The 20,271-nt window shown below is 41.4% G+C and overlaps 1 protein-coding gene and 1 pseudogene across 1 annotated transcript in view; one reads left to right on the top strand and one right to left on the bottom strand.

The window, feature by feature from the left end:
- LOC148357910 (uncharacterized) overlaps positions 1–20,271 on the bottom strand; it is a 149,155-nt gene that overhangs the window by 75,872 nt on the left and 53,012 nt on the right. Inside the window, 7 exon segments of the mRNA XM_088345819.1 lie at positions 3,111–3,250; positions 5,137–5,287; positions 5,524–5,644; positions 13,929–14,101; positions 16,598–16,834; positions 18,290–18,453; positions 18,595–18,694. Of these exon segments, the coding sequence (XP_088201945.1) occupies positions 3,111–3,250; positions 5,137–5,287; positions 5,524–5,644; positions 13,929–14,101; positions 16,598–16,834; positions 18,290–18,453; positions 18,595–18,694 (1,086 nt within the window).
- LOC148357911 (uncharacterized) lies at positions 134–1,534 on the top strand (annotated as a pseudogene).

Below are 20,271 nucleotides of genomic sequence, written 5' to 3'. Positions count from 1 at the left end.
CATTTCTTGTGCGTTAAAACCCATGTCCATAGGATAGAAGTAATCCATAGTTTAGTTGTCAAAACGGGAAGAAAAAACACCGAAGATAGGGGCAGACAATAAAACAATAATTTGGGAGCAAATACAAAGGGCAATGAGAGAGAAGTGCGACCTCCATGTTGTGTGGCTGGATCTTGCCAATGCGTACGGGTCCGTCCCGCACTGGCTGATCAGCTTCGCCTTGGACTTCTTCCACATGCCAGACTGGATTAAAGGCATGGTGGCCAAGTACTTTGCAGATTTGCAGATGTGCTGTGCTCACCAGGACTTCACTACAGGATGGCAGCAGCTTGAAGTGGGGATAGCAATGGGATGTTCGATCTCTCCCATACTGTTCATCGCGGCCTTCAAAATCATCCTCATCGGTGCTAGGAAGATGGTCGGCGGAGTGAAACTGCCATCTGGCCAAAGGCTACCACCGTTGCGAGGCTTCATGGATGATGTCACCACCATTCTCCGGACAGCAGCATGCACATCAATAATGCTTAAGAGGATTGATGAGCTTGTAGGCTGGGCAAGAATGAAGATCAAGCCCTCTAAGTCCCAAAGCCTGTCCCTAAGGAAAGGTATCAGGGACGACCATACCATCTTCACTGCAGGAGGAGAGCAGATCCCGCTACTATTAAAGCAACCCATCCGTAGCCTAGGGCGCTCCTACACAGCAGACCTCTCAGACAAGCAGGCGGCAGAGGCTGTGAAGAAACAGCTTGCGGAAGGCCTAGCAAGGATCAATCAGAGCCAGCTCCCAGGCAAATACAAAGTATGGTGTTACTAGCGCATACTATACCATCAGGTTATGTGGCCTTTGAAGGTGCGTGAGGTCCCTTTCTCACTGGCAAGCAAGCTGGATAGGCTGGCAAACTCTTATATTAGGAAGTGGTTGGAGCTCCCAAGATGCCTCTCAGACGTGGGCCGCTTTGGTCGGAACATACTCCAACTGCCGCTGCATTCCATCAGCCTAGGACATAAGAAGGAGAAGGCCCGGATGGTTTTGAAGTTGAGAGAGTCCTCTGATCATCTTGTTAGATTAGCGGGCACCAAGGTTCAAACAGGAAGAAGGTGAAAGGCAGAAGAAGAGGTTGACCAGGCAATCGGCAGGGTAAAACATCACGAAGTGGTCGGCAGGGTCCAAGTAGGGCGAGCAGGTCCTGGTTGGAGCGACGTGCCCCTCTTTTGGTCAAATTCTTCCAGGCGGGAGAGGAAAGAGATGGTGGTGACAGAATTGATAAGGACTGAGCAGGAACGCCATACCATCAAAGCGGTTTCCCAGAGCAGACAGGGCATCTGGACAACTTGGGAAGGGGTCATGGACAGGCCTCTGTCGTGGCGTGACCTGTGGAAGATCCCTCAAGCCAGGCTCAGCTTTCTGATCCGGGCGACGTACAACACACTACCCTGCCCCCAAAATCTACATCTGTGGTTCGGCACTGATGTGATCTGCCCCCTCTGTAGTACCATCAATGCGAGCCTTCAGCATATCCTCTCAAGCTGCTAGATGACACTTTCCCAAGGCCGCTACAGGTGGCGGCACGATGCCGTCCTAAAGAAGCTGGCAGAGGAAGTCGAAGGTTGCAGACAGAACAGTCAGCCAGCTCCTTCATCAAATCACCTCATCCAGTTTGCAAGGGCTGGCGACAACGTTCGCAAAAACACCAATGCCCCTCGCCCGCTACACTCTGGAAGGCTCCTCTCACCCGCCAGCGAATGGAGAATGAAAGTTGACCTCACAAGGCAGTTGCGGTTCCCCAGGGAGATCGCAGAAACATCATTGCGGCCAAACATTGTCCTGTGGTCTGTAGCCATCAAGGCGGTCCGCCTGGTTGAGCTCACTGTCCCTTGGGAGGAGGGAATAGAGGCAGCATACGAGAGGAAACGGGTGAAATATGAAGACCTGGCAGCCGAGTGCAGGGAGGCGGGCTGGAAAAGAACAGTATGCCCAGTGGAGGTGGGGTGCAAGGGTTTTGTGGGCTCCTCAACGTCCCGCTTGCTCAGAGACCTTGGATGCACAGGAGCGGGCAACCGGAGGGCAACTAAAGAGAAGAGGTGGAAAAGGGCAGCTTCTGGCTGTGGCTGCGGAGGAATGACAGGAACTGGGGGCCTTCAAGTAACATCAAGGGCATCAGTGGCATCAGTGGTTGGTAGGGAGATTTCCCAGCCATCGCTCCGCCACCGGGAGATGTCCTGGGGTTAAAGGAGCGAAACATCAATGACCGGTGGTCCCCAGTTGATGACCCAGTCAGGCCCGAGTGTTCATGGCACACAAGCATTCCAAAGGCGCTGGAGGAGGCGCGTCAGGCAGAAATGCCCAGCATGAAGACTACATCCTTTATTTCCATCAGCAGAAACATATTCTCATTTTGTGTATTTCCTTTTCTTATCTTATCATAAAAAAGATTTATCTCACAAAAAAATAAGATAAATATTCCTTAAAATAAGCAAAGTTAGCTTATCTAGTTGCTGGTAGATTGCAAAATTAAATAACATTTTCTGCTCACTTTATGGGGTTTTTTTTTTACTTTGAAAAAAATTGTCAAAAGAATCTACCAGCTGGTGGATGAGATAAGAATTCTTGTTTTAATTATAAATTCTATTATTTTACTTAAAAAACAATTAAAATGTCCTAAACCTATAAAGAAATAAGGCAGTGATGATAAGAGAAACACATGGATATGCTTTTGTCCTCATATATTGCCAAGGTATCGGATTTCCAGAAAGCCTTGGTAGATACAAAAAAAATAAATCAATATTTTTTATTGCCTCATGGCCTCGTCCATTTACCAATTTTTTGAACCAAAAGCAGCTAGCGAAGATTTGCCTTCCTGTGGCCTAAGGCATTATAATGTGTATACTTTGCTGCAGTACACGTAAGGTGAAGGAAAAATATAGATTTATTCCAAGCAAGAGACATAACAAGAACTGTGTCTTTCACAAAGTAGAGTCACAGAATGGCGCACACCCATAGCCTTGGCTGACAGGTCACATACTGTTGCACAATAGCAAAAACAGTTATCTAATCGCATGGAGCTAGATATTGTGGTCTATTCCCATGACAATCAATGCATCTGGGTCACCTTCTATGGAGTTAAAGGTGCCTACAGGACATGCAACCCTATCCTTGGTACCCTCTGGGCAGTAGAATCCTGCAGGGCATCGGCCCCCGGATGTGCCGTCCTCAGGCTGGGCAGAGACAGACCTTTGAATGCAAAGGTAACTAAAAAAAAGGGATGGGGGGATAGGGGATAAGAACAAGAGCATATGGGAGGGCGGTGTGAAAAGTGTTATTGTGAAAGCACAAAGGGACATTATATACTGTGTGTCCATAAGGTTATTTTACAATTTAGATTAATAAAGACACAAGTAATGAGATTCTGTAGATCATGGTAGTTATTAAAAAAATGTATTAGCGTCTTTACCCATTTCCCAATTGTGAAATGTTTTAATTTCTTAATCATTTTACAAATACATCTATATGCAGTACTTTTGTCCTACTAATATCCCATCACAAGACTTCACTGCAAAAAAATAATGCTTGTTCCACAGGCAGATATTTTATGTTAATTTCAAGGGCGGCATTAGCTCATGAGGTAGTCTTGGGATCAAGAGGGCGCAGGTTCAATTCCCGGCTCCTCCTTGTTATATGTTGAAGTGTCCTTCGGCAAAACACTGAATCCCTAATGACCCCAATAAGCAGGTAGGCATCTTGCATGGCTGACTCCCTATTGGTGTGTGAGTTTGTGTGTGAATGGGTAAGTGTGAAGCACATTGTAAAGTGCTTTGGAAGGTCTTCATTGACTTGAATAAGCGCTATATAAATGCAGACCATTCAAGTATAATTTTTAAAATCTTATTAAATGTTTAATTTTTTTGCGGTAAAATCAGAAAACAATACCTGATTTGGCAGATAACAAATTACTTCACTCTTTTATACTGCAAAACAAACCTTTCCTGCATTGGCAGAAAATCTTGGTCATTTTAGGTATATGTTTTTTTTTTTTTTTTCAGATGTTCTATCCATCCATCCATCCATTATCTGCACCGCTTATCCACAGTAGGGTTGCGGGGGTGCTGGAGCCCATCAGATGTTCTATCTTCTTGGAAAATGTAAAAATGAATATCCCTAAAATAAGCTAAATTGATTTATGTACACTTTTTTCCTCATTTCAAGAAATGTTTTCTATCATAAAAAATACATATTATAGGCAAAATGATCGACTAGCTTCTAGATAATAGCGGTTCATTAGCTGCACCGCTTATCCTCAGTAGGGTCGTGGGGTCTAGATCATATAATTTTGCTTATTGTAAGTTTTCTTATTTCATTTGAATAAAAATAGTTAAAATACACAAAAACATTTTTTTAAAGTACATTTTGAGTTAGCTTTTTTTTTTCTGTCAATGGGGTAAGAATTTATTTTTTGCAGTGTAATTATTGATTCATTCATTCATTATCTGCACCGCTTATCCTCAGTAGGGTCGCAGGTGTGCTGGAGCCCATTCTAGCTATCTTCAGGCAGTGGGCAGGGGACAGCCTCAACTGGTTACCAGCCAACTGCAGGGCACACAGGGACAGAAAACTAGCCCGCTCATTCACACCTAGGGACAATTTGGACCGGCCAATCCACCTGAAATGCATGTCTTTGGAATGTGGGAGGAAACCGGAGTGCCCGGAGGAAACCCACGCAAGCATGGGGAGAACATACAAACTCCGCACAGTAAGTCCGGTAGCTGGATTTGAACCCACACAGGAGGTTCCCAAGACCTTAGAACTGTGCCGCACACGCGCTAACCACTGCTCCTCAAACACTTATTTTACTTTATTCTCTAAACATTTTTCAATATGTTGCCCATTTTATGTATATCTGTATTAATTTTCTTATATAGATTATCTTGTTTAAATACATCAGGAAGATAAAAATAGTGAACACTGTCTACTTAATGAGTGAAGTTAGCTTTTTAAAATTGAAGATGTTCTTACTCTAACTAATTAAGAGAGTTTCTGTATCTAAAATTTAGAAAGATTCTGCTTAAAATAGGTAGCATTTTCTTCCAATTGAGTAAATTGTTTTATTTGTATTTGTTCTTTGGATTATAAACACTTACCCAGGAGAGCATAGCCCAGTCGGTGCTTCCAGTCCCGATGAGGCACAGTACGCTCCAGGAGGACAGGGTTCACAGCCCGACTTGGCGGGTAAGCCCATATGGCCACCGAAAGTGCCAGCTGGACATGGTAATTCTACACCAGACTGCGACCCTTTGGAGAAATTACGCATCAGAGGTAGTGATGGTTTTCATAATCATTATAGGCCAATAAAACCATTACGCCAAATAATGGGCTGTTTACTTATAAAACCACCTGTTTGGGGGGACAAATAAAAAAACTCATGTCACTATTACAAGCTAAAGCATTGGGAGTAATTTACATGGATATAACTTAGCTAGGAGGCATTATATTGGTTGTGATTATAATCCAAATGTTTGGCATCCTACCTGGTGGGCAATAATATCCTCTAGGACACAGCGTGGGAGTGTGAACCCCGGACATATTGCCTATGCCTGAATCCATGAAGCCGGCGCAATAAAATCCTGCTGGGCACGTAATGCACTCGGCCTGTGGAGGGGCAATTTACAAATTCAAATTCTGGAAAATATAACAAGGATGAGCAGATGTTAGCGACAACCAACAGATCCTTAAGTCGCTTGTTTTGCTAGTGTCAACTATTAACTACTGCAAGGCACTCACCGATGCTAGAACTTTTTTCAGGAAATGCAACATTCTTTTTGATATGCAATTCAAACTTATACCTCAGCGGTCTCAAAATCCATTTAGGATGTTTTTTAACAAGAAAATCTCTGACAAATATATTTTGCTCTTCTGAAATATATCTATTTTTATTTTTATTCGCAAAATGAGATGGAAAAATAAGCCATTCAATCTGTGATAAATTAATACAAATGAAGAAAGTGCAAAAGACTTTAAGGAGATGTTTAAAATATGTTTTACTCTGCTGCCATCCCCTGGCTCACGTCATCTTTGCAGCCTCAATCAGCTCGTTCATGATGCATGTGCCAGTATGTGAATTTCTTTAACGCACTTGAATAAACTCTTTTTTTTCCCCTTTCTTGGGTTTTGAGTTGGCATTTGGACTTTACAAGAAGCTGACCTTTTCTTATTTTGATCATTTCCATGCTACACTGACAACAATAATCTATTGGGAGGAGCATGACGTCACTACCCAGCACTCCCTCTGCCCCCTTTCCTTGAAACTGATGTGTTCTTCCACAAACAGCTTTGATAAAAGTAAGAAAAAAACAGACAGGTGCAAGTTTCCTTTTTTTTGACTGCTGTTATTTATATTGTGCCTGGTTTATTGCAAGTTTGCACGTGGGACAGTGGAGTTCATTTAATCTGTGCTGTATTTTTTGAGAGAGCATATGTGACGATAAAGTTGAAGTTGAGTTGAGTTAAAAAAAATAAAAAAATAAGAGCTTTTGGACTCAGTTGGGCATTGTTAACACATACTTAATTGAGAAAACCTTTGAAGGACACTTTAAATAATGCACTTCACTTTTAAGAAACCACATACACCGTAAATTCTAGACTACAAGACATTTATTTTGCTACATTTTAACCACTGCAGCTTGTAGTACGGTTATTCTTTTTTTTCATGGCGGCACTGAGGAAATACGGCAAGCTGCTCTTTTCCACAACGCCAAATTCAATATCATGCGGCAACATTTGGGAAGATTTGTGATGCCCTTCAAGAGAAATCAGTCCATATGTTTTCTTACATTACTCACATGATACATAACAGGAGAAAAACGGGCAGTTTATCAAATATTTTCAATGTACTCAGGATATTTCAACTTTTATACCCGCAAATCAAGTCCTCAGTTTCTATGTCCAAAATTAACAGAAGTCTTAGGTATCAATCAAAAACATTACACTTTGCTCTCTGTATTATCGGCATCAATGTCAGGTCGCTGAAGTTTCCTTTAATCCTCAAGGAACGAAAACAAGCAAAAGCAATTTGTACTGCCACAACCACCAATGACAACACAAAAAGACGACTTTCACCTCTGTGTTGCAATGTGGTGCTATTTTCAGTATGGATACCCTGGCATTGTTCTCTAGAAATTAAGGCCTCACATTTTAGGTGATGCAGCCCTCAGTCTAGATTTATTCCGGCTCACTAGTAAATTTGTGTTTGTCTTTGTAAGGGCCCGGTCACACAGCCATTTGCGTCTGAATCACGGCCAGAAATTTCTGCCTGTGAAGCAGACGCTGTTGGACGCTTTGAGATCGCCATACAGACGAGATACAGCAGTGCTTTACACGCGGTCGGAAATTCATACGCAGTTGGCAGCGCGAAAAAGTTTTGCGCTGCTCAAAACTTTAGGGCCCGGTCACCAAGCCTTTCACGGGCGTATCGAGGCTGAATCACGGCCAGAAATTTCTGCCCGTGAAGCAGACGATGTTGCACACTTTGAGATTGCCATATAGACGAGATACAGCAGTGCTTTACACGCGGTCGGAAATTCACACGCGGTTGGCCGCGCGAAAAAGTTTTGCGCTGCTCAAAACTTTAGACCACGTGTTAACCGCGGGCGGCACACGAGGTAATGACGCGGAAATGACGCGGAACGAAGTGCTATGGCCGCGGCCAGGGCGTGGTTACACATGGGTAGGACGCGAAATTTCAGCGGGTAGTCGTGGGTGGAGCACGGTCATAGCATGTTCTGCGCCTGTATCGCATTATTATTATTATTATTATTATTATTATTACGTGAAATTAGCGTGTTAAAAGATAATAACTCTGAAATTGTTTAATTGATGTTGAAAATGTCAGGAAAAAGTGTTAAAACGTCATATTGTCACGTCATATTGTCAGATATAACAAAATTGTGATTATGCTTGATGGTTGTTGAGATTGTCGTGTTTGTTTTGCTGCTGTTGGTGTCGGTGGATTTGTTCAGAACAAAAAAAATCGACTTTGGCCTGGACAGATCTATTGACACTAACAAAGATGTTATATAACGAAATTGTGAATACGCTTGATTGCTCTTAAGATTTTCGAGAAGGGTTGTTCAAACCTCACATTGTGTTTGCTGTTAAACGTCATATTGAAATATAATATTGCGAATGTGCTTGATTGCTGTTGAGATTGTCAAGATTGTTTTCTGTTATTAGTGTCAATAAATTTGTTCAAACCAAAAAATGCGTGTGACGGTCAAACGCCTTTCTCCGCGTATATACAGCGCGATTTGCCGAGCACACGTCAGTTGTGCTCGAGATGTCAAGGGGTGGACATGGATCCCCGTCACCGTAGTGACCTCGTCTTAATCCATTTTTATTTCTTGACATTTCTTTTCATTTCATAACAAGATAATAAAATAAAAATGAAAAACTATTACAATAATAACATATTGGCTTCTTCGGTGCCATAGCTTGAAATCTTGTGTCTTGAGCGGTTATGATTTCTACAGCCCGGTGTTATGCCGAGAAAGTGGTTGTAGTAGCGAGGGGATGTAAATCTCGGCATAACGCCGGCTCGGCAGCTTTTATACCCGTGGTCCACACGAGAAAATGACGCTGAAATGATGCGATGAGGAAGCGGAACAGTCGCCGGCGTTTGTTTTGCGGGCATACCACCGATGAACAGCGAGTTGGCCAATTTTGCGCATTTTCCATCGCGGGCAACCACGGGCAAAAAAAACCCGCAAAATTTTACCCACGATACAGACGCAAACGGCTGTGTGACCGGGCCCTAAACAACATATAGAATGGTCACATGATCCGAAAATACATGATGTAAAAAACTCAGAGCAGACCCAAAAAAATGGCTTAAGATGTGTGGTAAAATAAAATAAAATGAACTTTGTTCTCATATTTGAGCATGCAGATTTTAATCAGATGCACTTTGTTGACCGGAATTTACGATTGTTGGTGGGTAGAAAAGTATTATAATTATGATTCATAGTCAAATATTTGCAAAACCGTGTTAAAAACAGACAGCAGAAGGAACTCTGTTAGCAAATATTGTTCTTATCCACATGTACTGTAATTCTGGAATTCACTCGAGTGAATTGGTCGATACCGGCTTAGCTATTTAGCATCTAGGTAGCCGGCGGCTCTTACACTAACCACCTTCATGATAAGTTGGCCCACAGGCCGCAAATTTGAAACCCATATTCACCATCACCTCAAGGACAGTAGGATTGGCAAAGGTTATTTGCGCAAAGGTAAAAACACACAAACCAGCGAGAACAGATTCAAAGCAAAGACTGTATTAAAAAAGCCACTTTAAAAATGAATAATGTTTCTTTTTGATTGAATCTGTCAGCTATTAATAATTTAACAAAAGTTGTTTATTATTGTGTTATCTGGGTCCTGTTACGTCGCTAAACTTGGAAATAAATTACTTGTCAGTATGATGTATTGCAGTGACGACGCAATTGTAAACCAAAACAATAATAATGGAGATATTGTCTTGTTTTTTTTTTTCATGTGGTTCTCTTTGGAAAACTTGTGGTGCAGCAGCTGAATGATTTGATATCTTTTTAAATCTATGCAATCAGGATTCAGGGCTAACCACTCTACTGAGACAGCCCTGATTAAGGTAACCAATGATCTTCTACTGGCAATGGACTCCGGCGCTTCATTACTCTTGCTGCTGCTGAACCTTAGTGCTACCTTTGACACTGTGGACCATAATATCTGACTAGAATGGTCGGAAAAATGAATTGGTCTCTCAGGAACCGTCCTCTTATTGTTCAGATTCTACCTCTCAGATAGGACACACTGTGTTAAATATGGTAAAATGACATCTGAGCCCTTTAGTGTCACCTGTGGTGTTCCGCAGGGTTCAGTACTTGGCCCCCGTCTTTTCAGCATTTACATGCTTCCATTAGGTGATATCATTCGCAAGTATAATATCAGTTTTCATTGCCACGCAGATGACACTCAACTATATCTTCAGATGAAGGGATCTGCCACACTAAACTGTGGAAATTTGGAGGCCTGCTTCACTGAGATAACTCTGAAAATACCAGAGTGACTTAGTCAAAAATGTTGTTGTCATATTTAACCCAGATCTGTCCTTTCAAACACACGTTAAGAATATTACTAGAACAGCTTTCTTCCATCTTTGCAACTTTGCTAAAATTCACCCTATGCTGTCTCAGTCGGATGCAGATATTATGATTCATGCGTTTGTTACCTCCCGTCTCAATTGCTGTAATGCACTACTCTCCGGTCTCCAAAATCAAGACCATTAAGCTGGTCCAAAATACTGCAGCGAGGCTTTTGACTAAGACAAGAAAGTTTGATCACATTACCCCGATTTTAGCTAACCTGCATTGGCTCCCTGTTAGCGTATGTCATTTTAAGGTTCATGCATTGACTTGCTCCCTCATATCTTTCAGATTTAATTTCCCCCAATGCTCCGGTCCGGATCCTTTGCTCTGAAAATGCTGGCCTACTAGTGATCCCAAGAGCCAAAAAGAGATCCGCAGGTTCGTGAGTGTTCTCCATTCGGGCCCGGTGCTATGGAATGCTCTTCCCCCTGAGATTTGATCTGCAACCTCAGGGGAAATGTTTAAATCTAAGCTTAAAACACACTTCTATTCTATTGCATACGAATAACCTATATTTTATGTTGACAATATATGTGTATTATTTGCCCTCATACATGTTTTAGATCAGGGGATGGTGTCATAATAGTCTGTGGTTTGCAATAATCTGTGGTCCGTGCAGCCCTTTGAGACTCTTTGTGATTACGGGCTATACAAATAAACATGACTTGACTTGTCTTGGAAAATGGTCAAAAGGACAATCACAAATAAGTTTATCATTCAAATCCATGATACTTCCAAGGAGTGAAAAGAAACACATGATTTAAATAGGGCTGCACCAATCATTATTTTCCATTTCATCACAAATCCCCCAAGAACAAAAAAAGTTTCAGCACACACTTTTAATCATAAAAGATCAATCTGTATCTAAATAGTATCATGGTTTGCCTTTTGCTTGCTTTTAACACTTTTTTTCTATGAATTAGTTATCCGATTTTTGGCTATATCACAGAATTTCAAATTAAGAGTGCCAGTACACTCTAACCAATTGGAGAACAGTTTTGTGGGCCCTGATTGAAACAATTCGAATGGATCATTTACATAACCAGTAACAAACAAATAAGCGCACATAATTGCCGTTTGCGAGCAATCTGATCAAGAAGGATTCTATTAGCAATGTTGGTCCAAAAATAGATGTAATATCCGTATTTGTCCTTTGAAATTAAGTAAAGGATGTATTTTTTACGCAATACACACCATGGGAAGTGGTCCCCATGTGACCCTAGTGGTTAAGGGGTCCGTGGCTTTCTAACAAATTAGACTAACACTAAAGATGGATGGATACAAATGTGACATCATGTTAAATTTTGCCATGAGGGTAGAAAGTAAAACGGAAATTTCCTCAGAGGAATCAACAAATACACATGAGGCTTTTTTTAGTGAGTAAGCCGCAATTTGCAATCATCGTGTGTCTCTGTACTCCAATTCCCACTGTGCTTTGCAGAATAAAAGTATCCCAGATGAGAGGAAACCACATGCACCATAATGTGTGCAAGTAAACAGATTCCATACCGTTGATGGTTCCTACTTCATAGAAGATCACTTAATTCAGATGGTTATAGGATGGATTAACAGCGTAAATCGGGGGAACACCATCCATCCATTTTCTGCACTGATTATCATCACCAGGGTTGCGAGGGCACTGGAGCCTATCCCTGCCATCTTAAACAAGTGGGAACGGGACACGCTGAATTGGTTGCAAAGAAATACCGTAGTTCTTATATTGGCACATGACATTTAAAAAAATATATCTACCAGTGATCTCAGCAGAAGAATACAGTCACTGACCTTCTCAAAAAAATGAAGACGATGAAGATCAGTGGAAAACATTTTGAAAGAGTTTATTCAGGAGGAATCGTGCAGTTATTGATCCCCAAAATTCAGAATATCCTGCCCTAGAAATTGCCTTGCCGATTCAAAAAGTATATAAAGGTATGATCTTTGAGCAATGCCGTAGCATAATTGTCACATCGAGGGTCTTTATAAAAACTGGCGGGCCAGCAGGCTTTAGTTGTCCCCCTACCAGGATTTTGATGAATAGTCATGTCAAAATCACATCCAAACTCCCTCTTTCTCTATATCTATCTAAATCTATGAACCACACCCCAACCAGTACCGAAAGGAAATATGCCATTCATAATTTAATGACCATCCTCCTTCTCATTGCCCAAATTTTGCTCAATTTGCATTATGAGTCTGTTCCATCCCTGACCACTGGGCTTAACACATTTGCTAGGAGAAACCCTGGCTATATCGACTATCTATCTTCATACTATTAAAAATATGTAATTTGCCGTCATTTTGGGTAAAACATTGCTGATTTTGATTTTTTTGTAACATAAGTTTTGTCTATTAACTAATTAGCAGGCAGTAAGCTTTAAAAATTATAGATTTTTGTATTGAGCCTTAAAATAAAAAAGGCAAATACTGTACTTCTAGGAGGATTGTCATGATTACCAATTTGGATCACCTTTGCCCGCTCAATGCCACCAGACGCTGCGGGCTATCTGATTAGCTCCCTGTTCCTTTTTAAGTCCGGCCCTGTCACTCTCCGTTTGTCAGTCCTTCTGCAAACATCTGTTGTTACAAGGCAAGCATTTTTGACCCTGACTCCTGCCTGTTTCCCTTTTGCACCTGCCCGCTCCTGATCTCCCCGTTTGTCTCCGGCTATAACCTGTTTTCGATCCCGTCCATGTCTGCTCTCCTGTCCCGGCTTACGACCCGACTTTTATCCCGACCACGTCTGCTCTACTGTCCCGACTTACGACCCGTTTCTGACCCCGACCACGTTTTTTGCTCTCCTGTCCCAGCTATCGACCTGTCCCTGACATCGCCATCGCCCGCTACTAAAGATCCACTTCCGTATTCGGATCACAATCCGATTGCAAGAGCGACTTGCTTCCCGCGTAAAGCGAGCACCGGATCGTGGGCGCAGCCCTTCCTCTTTCTTTCAATAAAACTTGTGGTTAATGTTACGCAATTGGGTCCTGATTCCGTTCTGGTCATGACAAGGTTATGTTTTTTGCTTTTTGCGCCCCAGAACCATACTCTGTTTTTTTTGTTTTTTTTTTAGATGAATTTAGGTTTTAGAACAAAGGATTGTGTAATAATAGTCTGTGGTTTGCTATAATCTGTAGTCTGTGCAGCCCTTTGAGATTTTTTGTGATTAAGGGCGTCACAAATAAACATGACTTGACTTGACTTAGTGTCTGTCTATTTGTCTGTCTGGAGCTCAGTTCAAACTAAATTAGTCAATTAAAAAGAAAACAGGAGACAATTGGTAAGATAGAGTGCCAAGTTAAAATATATTTTTTGGTGGTTGTATTTAGGTTTTTCCTCCACACCCATTATTAGAAGGGGCTGTTTCTGCTTGTGGGAACCAAGTGATCTTTCTATTTAGACAATATGTTGTTGTGTTAAACTTAAGATGAAACAAATTTATGACGTACTTTTTATAGTGTTCGACCCTCTTATCGCAAAAATATGACAATGGGGTGTGTAAAATTTTACCGATCGATGTTGCCCCCTAACTTCTATATTCCTAAAAGTAAGTTATAGTTTATAGGGTTGGCAAGTCCATGTCCAAGGGGAGCAGTTTGCCTTAAGCCAGAGGTATTTCCATTCAACAATAACAGAAAAAAAACTACTCTTTCTAGATTTCGACTCCCTATCCTAGATAGATCATTCGTAGGTTATGCCTTTGGAGTGTGTTTCCATTTCCTGAAAGTCAGAGCTAGAATATTAATCAACATCTTTCTTACTTGTCCAGCTTGATTTTGAAAGGTCCCTGGCAAGCAGGGTACTGGTTGGTGAGATCCAGCTGGACACTTGTTTCCAGGAGGGCAAGCTATTGATGCATTGGGGTCAGGGCAATAAAACCCTGCTGAGCACATCAAATAAGGGAAAGAGAGCCCTCTAGTGGTGCAGTGGAAACCTACAAGGAGAGACAGTTTTTATCAACATGATTAATTAGCGCTAATCTGAAGCAGTGATGAAAATTCCAGCTATTTTACAGAATCGGGTTTTTCAGCTCTCGAACGGCTCTTTACTTTTTGTTATAAGATATATTACCAATAATAACCAAACGCTCTGCACCAAATAGATTCATTTTGAAAATGATTATGCTACTATATCATAAGAGCTTTTATTGTTTTAATATACAAAGAACTTTAACCTAATGAAAAACGTTTAAATTGTTTTTTTCAAGCAAACAACAGTCACAAGCACTGTCGAGAGAGAGAAAGATACTGAGAGAAAAAGAAAGAAAGAAAGAAAGAAAGAAAGAAAGAAAGAAAGAAAAAAAGAAAGAAACAAAGAAACAAAGAAACAAAGAAAGAAAGAAAGAAAGAAAGAAAGAAAGAAAGAAAGAAAGAAAGAAAGAAAGAAAGAAAGAAAGAAAGAAAGAAAGAATGAAAAAAGAAAGAGAGAGAGAAAATAAACAAAGTTTAGGGAAAATATACCCTTACATTAGCATTGTCTTATACTGAACAATGAAATAAAGGAAGAGTGTAAGCAAGAGAGAAAAAGACAGTGAGAACTGAGGAAGAGAGGAAGAGAACAAAGGGAGACAGAGAGATAAAGACAAAAGAAGAGGGGAGAGAGAGAGAGGGAGAGAGAAAGCAAGAGTGAGATGGGAGAGAGCGAGACAGAGACAGATACAGAGGGAGACAGACAGTGAGTGTGAAAGAGAGAGAGAGACAGTGGTAGTGACAGAGATGGAAAGTATGAAAGAAAGGACGAGAAAATGGAGGAAAGAGAAAAAGAGAGGACAAAAGAGACAAAAAACAGAGACAGTAAGAGAGACAGAGAGTGAGAGAGAGAGAGAGAGAGAGAGAGAGAAAGCAATAAATAGACAATAGGAGAGAAAAAGAGAGCAACAGGGATAGGGAGAAAAAGAGAGAGAAAGAGACAGTGGGCAAGAGAAAGAGACAGTAAGCGAGACAAATATACATCGGACTTTAAGTACAACTCTGAGTCCTGCCATGTGCAAAAGTTTGCCGACGACACTGCGAGCGTGGGATGTATCAGAAACGGGCAGGAGGAGGAGTACAGGAAATTGATTCAGGACTTTGTCCGATGGAGCGACGCAAACCACCTGCACCTAAACACCACCAAGACCAGAGAGATGGTGGTGGACTTCACGAGAACCAGAACTCACCCGGTTCCTGTAACCAACAAGGGAGAATGTGTAGAATTTGTCCAGACCTACAAATACCTGGGTGTGCAGCTGGACAACAAACTGGACTGGACTGCCAACACAGAGAAGCTCTATGTAGGAAAGGGCAAAGCCGACTTTACTTCCTCAGAACGCTGGCCTCCTTCAACATCTGCAAAAAGCTCCAGAAAATATTCTATGAGACAGTAGTGGCAAGCGCCCTCTTCTATGCGGCAGCGTGTTGGGGAGGCAGCGTCAAGAAGAAGGATGCCTCTCGTCTCAATAAACTGGCTAGGAAAGCGAGCTCTGTTGTGGGCAAAGAGCTGGACAGCCTAACAACAGTAGCTGAGAGACGAGCACTGAAAAAGCTGAGGTCAATCATGGACAATACATCGCATCCACTACACAGCATTATCTCCAGACAGAAGAGCAGTTTCAGCGACAGACTGCTGTCACTGTCTTGTACTACGGACAGACTGAAGAGATCTTTTCTTCCTCATGCCATGAGGCTCTTTAACTCCACCCGGCAGAGTAAAGGCCCACATTAAACCACACCACCTACATTGGATATTACCGAATCTTACTGCAATATGTAGTCTGTGTAGCACTATTTAGTTACTCTATATAACACGCTACAGTGGTCATTTGCACGTCACACTGGGTATTTGTATATTGTATTCTTTTGGCTTTATTATTGTACTGTTCTCAGCTCAGGGATGCTGCTGGAAATGTGAATTTCCCTTCGGGGATGAATAAAGTATCTATCTATCTATCTATCTATCTATCTATCAAAGAGATAAATATATAGAGTCAGAGTGAAAGAGAAGGAGGAAGAGAATGTGCGGGAGAGAGATAAAAGAGAAAGGAAAAAACAGAGACAGAGACAGACTGAAATAGAGAGAAAGAGAGAGGGGGGAGGAGAAAAGAAGGAAGAGGGAGAGAGAGCAAGAGAGAGAGAATAGGACAGAGAAAAAGAGCAAGAGAGATAGGGGTTTGAAAGGAGGTAGAGAGAAAGAAAGAGAGAGAAAGAAATAGAGCAAGAGAGAATGAGAGAGAAAGTACGGGAAAGGGCAAACAGAGAAAGAGGAAGAGAGAAAGAGAGAAAAAGAAAGGGAGAAATTTAGGGGCAGGCGTGGTAATAAAGAACGAGGAAGAGAGAACAGTAAAACTTTTTGAAGGGAGCCGGCTTCTTAATTATGATGAGCTGGCTCTTTTCGCTCATTTCAAAGAGCTGGCTCATAGAGCCGTTTCGATCATAAACGACCTATCACCAACCTGAAGGACACGTAAGGCAGTCAGATATATCACTATTCCTGGTTTGGTTGCTGTAATATCCTCTGGGACAAGGCAATGGAGCGGCAGACCCTTGTGGACAATAGTGGCCCCTAGGACAGTGGTCACCTGTCAAACCGCCGTCAGAAGGTGTGGGTGATCGAGCCCTAGCAGTGCAGTAATAGCCTGCATAACACTGGCCTGATGCAACAGTCATCCCTTGAGATGCACAGAAGAAACCTAAAAAGGTAGGAAACATGTTAAATAAACAGGAAATGCAGAGTGAATGGAAAGACTGACAATTAAGGTCATATTGTGCAAGGGCAGCACTGGCCATTTCAAAATTAAGATGATAACTGAGTTGGGAAACTATAACGAATAGAAAAGCAAGAGTGCAAAGAAACACATTATAGGGCCAATTATTCAATGATGTTCTTACAGCAATTCGGAATTTGAATGAGTAAGTTATAAGATGATTTGTGTGTACCTAAATTGTTAACATAGTGTAGAGTGCTGGGTAACAGTTTTATACATGAATATATATTAAAAATATTCATTAGAAAGAGTTACTGAATGGAATAGTCCAGTTCTATAAAAATGTTGCAAGTCAGATATTTTGAGGCCCATATAGGGGATTACTTTTTTCTCACGTAAATTGGCCGGCTAGCACTTATGTAACCAGCAACTTAGATCCTATTTAGCTACCGGCTTGCTAATTTCACCTTAACTGGAATCTAGCCCGATACTAGCTAGGTAACAAAGTATAAATTATCTACACGGTTGCACAGATGTTTTTATGTGGTAAAGTGAGTTAATACTGACCTAACTGGCTCGCTAGTACTGTTTAGTAGCTAGTGTACTACTTGCTTGATAACATATGCAAAAATATATCAATATATCTAATTTCATATCTAAATAGATACTAGCTAGCCAGCTAAGGTATTTATGGTCTACAGGGCTGTACAACAGATTGTGAATAAAATAATTGTTATCAGAAAATTGATCTTATCTAGCTAGCATTGGGTAGATTCATTTGATCCATGAAAGTTTTTGATTATTGCTCATGTTGGTAGAAATATGTCATATATCTGTTCCATCCAAAAGTCATTTTTCTTTTTTTTAGGATGTTTTTATCCTATTTTAATTGAGCAACAATATAGTATATAATATAACGAGAAAAATATGCCTAAAATGAGTCTGAATGTACGTTTTTGCAGTTTAGCTTAAGTATCTATTATCTACATTATCTTGTAAGACTAAATTAAGTAAAAGTTGGTCTGTGGGAAAGTAAGTGACCCTTGATCCAGCTATCTGACTACGTAGTACTGTTAGAGCCAAAGTAAATATTTACTTTTCTTGAGTGCCTATTTCTGGCTATCTAGTACCTTCTAGCTATATCACAGATGGTGGATCATTTTGCTAAGTTACAGTTTGTTTTTTGTAACTAAGGAGAAAATATTTCTTAAAATGAGCAGAATGATATACCATCTGCTAGATATGAACATTTTTTCTCATTTTAAGGATGATTTTTTTATATACTATTCAACAAACCAGAATAAATAACCCACCATTGGAAAAATATCCTTAAAATGTGTAAAGTTTTCTGCTAATGGGGAGAGAATTTTATTTTTAAATGTTTGTATCTAGAAATTATAATGAAAGAAAAATAGTACTGAGAAAAGAATGATTGTTGACCTGGCGGGCAAGGTAGGCAGTCCTGTTCCTTTGTCATCCGAGCAAAAGGATTGATGGACCCGGCTGGACACGGGTAAAGGAATTTGGACCATGTCCCAACTGGACAGTAATGCCCAAAAGGACACTCATACAACGAAGCATTGCCCTTTCCTGGACAATAGAACCTGTCCCCGCAAAAAATGGAATGAATAAATCATGTGCAGCAAGGTTTTGTCCCATCATTACCCACAATCCTAAGATCCAGCACACAAATACGGAAGTGTGTGTTTATTGTGGCTATGTGTGTCTTGCATGAGCAGGTTTACCCCTGGGGGCAGGTACTGCAGCTGGCCCCGCCGTCCTCCGTGCTGATGGTTCCCCTGGGGCAAAGCCGTGGAGCACCGGAGCCCTCAGAACAGTAATAACCTAGTTGCGAGTCCACAAGAGTCATGAAAGGGACGCACACTTAAGCATAGAAGAGGATTCGCTTCGATTTCTATTGTCAACACAGCAGCTGTTCAATGTTTAGGCCTATTGACTAGAAGAAGAGCTTTGTTTACAAGCTGAGCTGCTGGTTTTAAAGGTATTCCCAAATTCTTAAACATGCATAATGTGAGGAAATGCTTAATTTTGTATACATTTCATCTGTACACTCCAATTATTTTCAGAGGAAATGCATTTTAAAGACAGCATGTATTGTCTTTGACATCCTGAGCTTAGTCGTCATAAGAGGAGCCCCAGCAGTCTTGCAAGCCAGTCGTATAGTTGAAGTGATTATGAGCGTTTTACCCTGGTTTTAGTCGTTTTCATGGAGAATTCCTTAGCGTTGTGTTGCAGGTGAATGCAATAGTGTTTGGCGATCAGCCAAAAAGTGGCTAACTGGCAAAAATATCCCTATGGAGAGCCGCCAAGGGGGGCTAACGTGAACCAATGCATGGAAGGCGGCCATAGCCTCGGACGAAAAACACGAGGCTGCAGTGAGGCTAACCAGGAACCGACAACAAATGTGAAGCTGGCTGGGCTAGGCTAGCCGATCGAAAAGCATGCTGTGAGCAGCCATGCAAGCCAGGAACCAACAACGAAAAGCGGAAACGGCTTTAGCAATAAACGGAAAGCCAGGCGGGAATAAACCAAGGAACACAGCAAAACCGGCACTAACACCAGGCTAGTTGATGAAAAGTCATGCGGCTAGAAGCCAGGCTAACCAAGAACCGACGAAAAAAGCTCAGACGGATAAAAACCAAAGATAGCACGGAATAAAGAAACCATAGAAAGGCAAAACGGGCGTTAACACCAGGCTAGACGATTAAGAAACACGTGGTAAGCAGCCAGGTAAACCGGAAAGCGACAACAAAAAGTGGCTAGAGCCATGTGCATAAGGCCGGACAACCAAAAGAGGAACATTAGACGTTTTGTGCCTAATTGAAAACACATTTCGTTTGGGAATACCTTTAAGCACACGAGCGGATGCTCTTCGATTTCCATTGTCAACACAGCAGCTGTTCAACATTTAGGCCTATTAACCTGAAGAAGAGCTTTGTTTACAAGCTGAGACGCTCGTTTTAAATGAATTTATTTTCCCTGCTAGTTGCATTTGGGTTTGCTTTCGTGACATAAAAAGAAAGGTTTGTTGTGGTGTTTTTATCGGCAGGACAACATTACTGCTAAGTGGCTTCCCTGATACCGATTTTTAACATTTTAATTATGTTTACCGCAGACATGATGCCACATTATGTTTCCCCGTATACACCTCTAACGTTCTGGGGATAGGGATTCTCGAGTCCTTGAGGAGTAAAGGTTCAACCACCATATTTTCCAGTGAGGCTAGAAGTTTCTTTGAACATTTTTCATGAATACAATGAGGTCACAGGGTATCTTAAGAGGTTTTCTAAAGCCTTTAGTTTGGAGTGTACTCTGCTGCTATGTCTTCATCTAGACCAGGGGTCAATAACCATTTTGAAGCCAATATATATTTTCTGTCATTGGTTAACACAAAGGGCTAC

Source organism: Urocampus carinirostris, chromosome 10 (assembly GCF_059441175.1).
Source record: "Urocampus carinirostris isolate Australia breed hairy pipefish chromosome 10, RoL_Ucar_1.0, whole genome shotgun sequence".
Classification (NCBI taxonomy): Eukaryota; Metazoa; Chordata; class Actinopteri; order Syngnathiformes; family Syngnathidae; genus Urocampus; species Urocampus carinirostris.
This window is presented reverse-complemented; position numbering and strand designations above follow the sequence as displayed.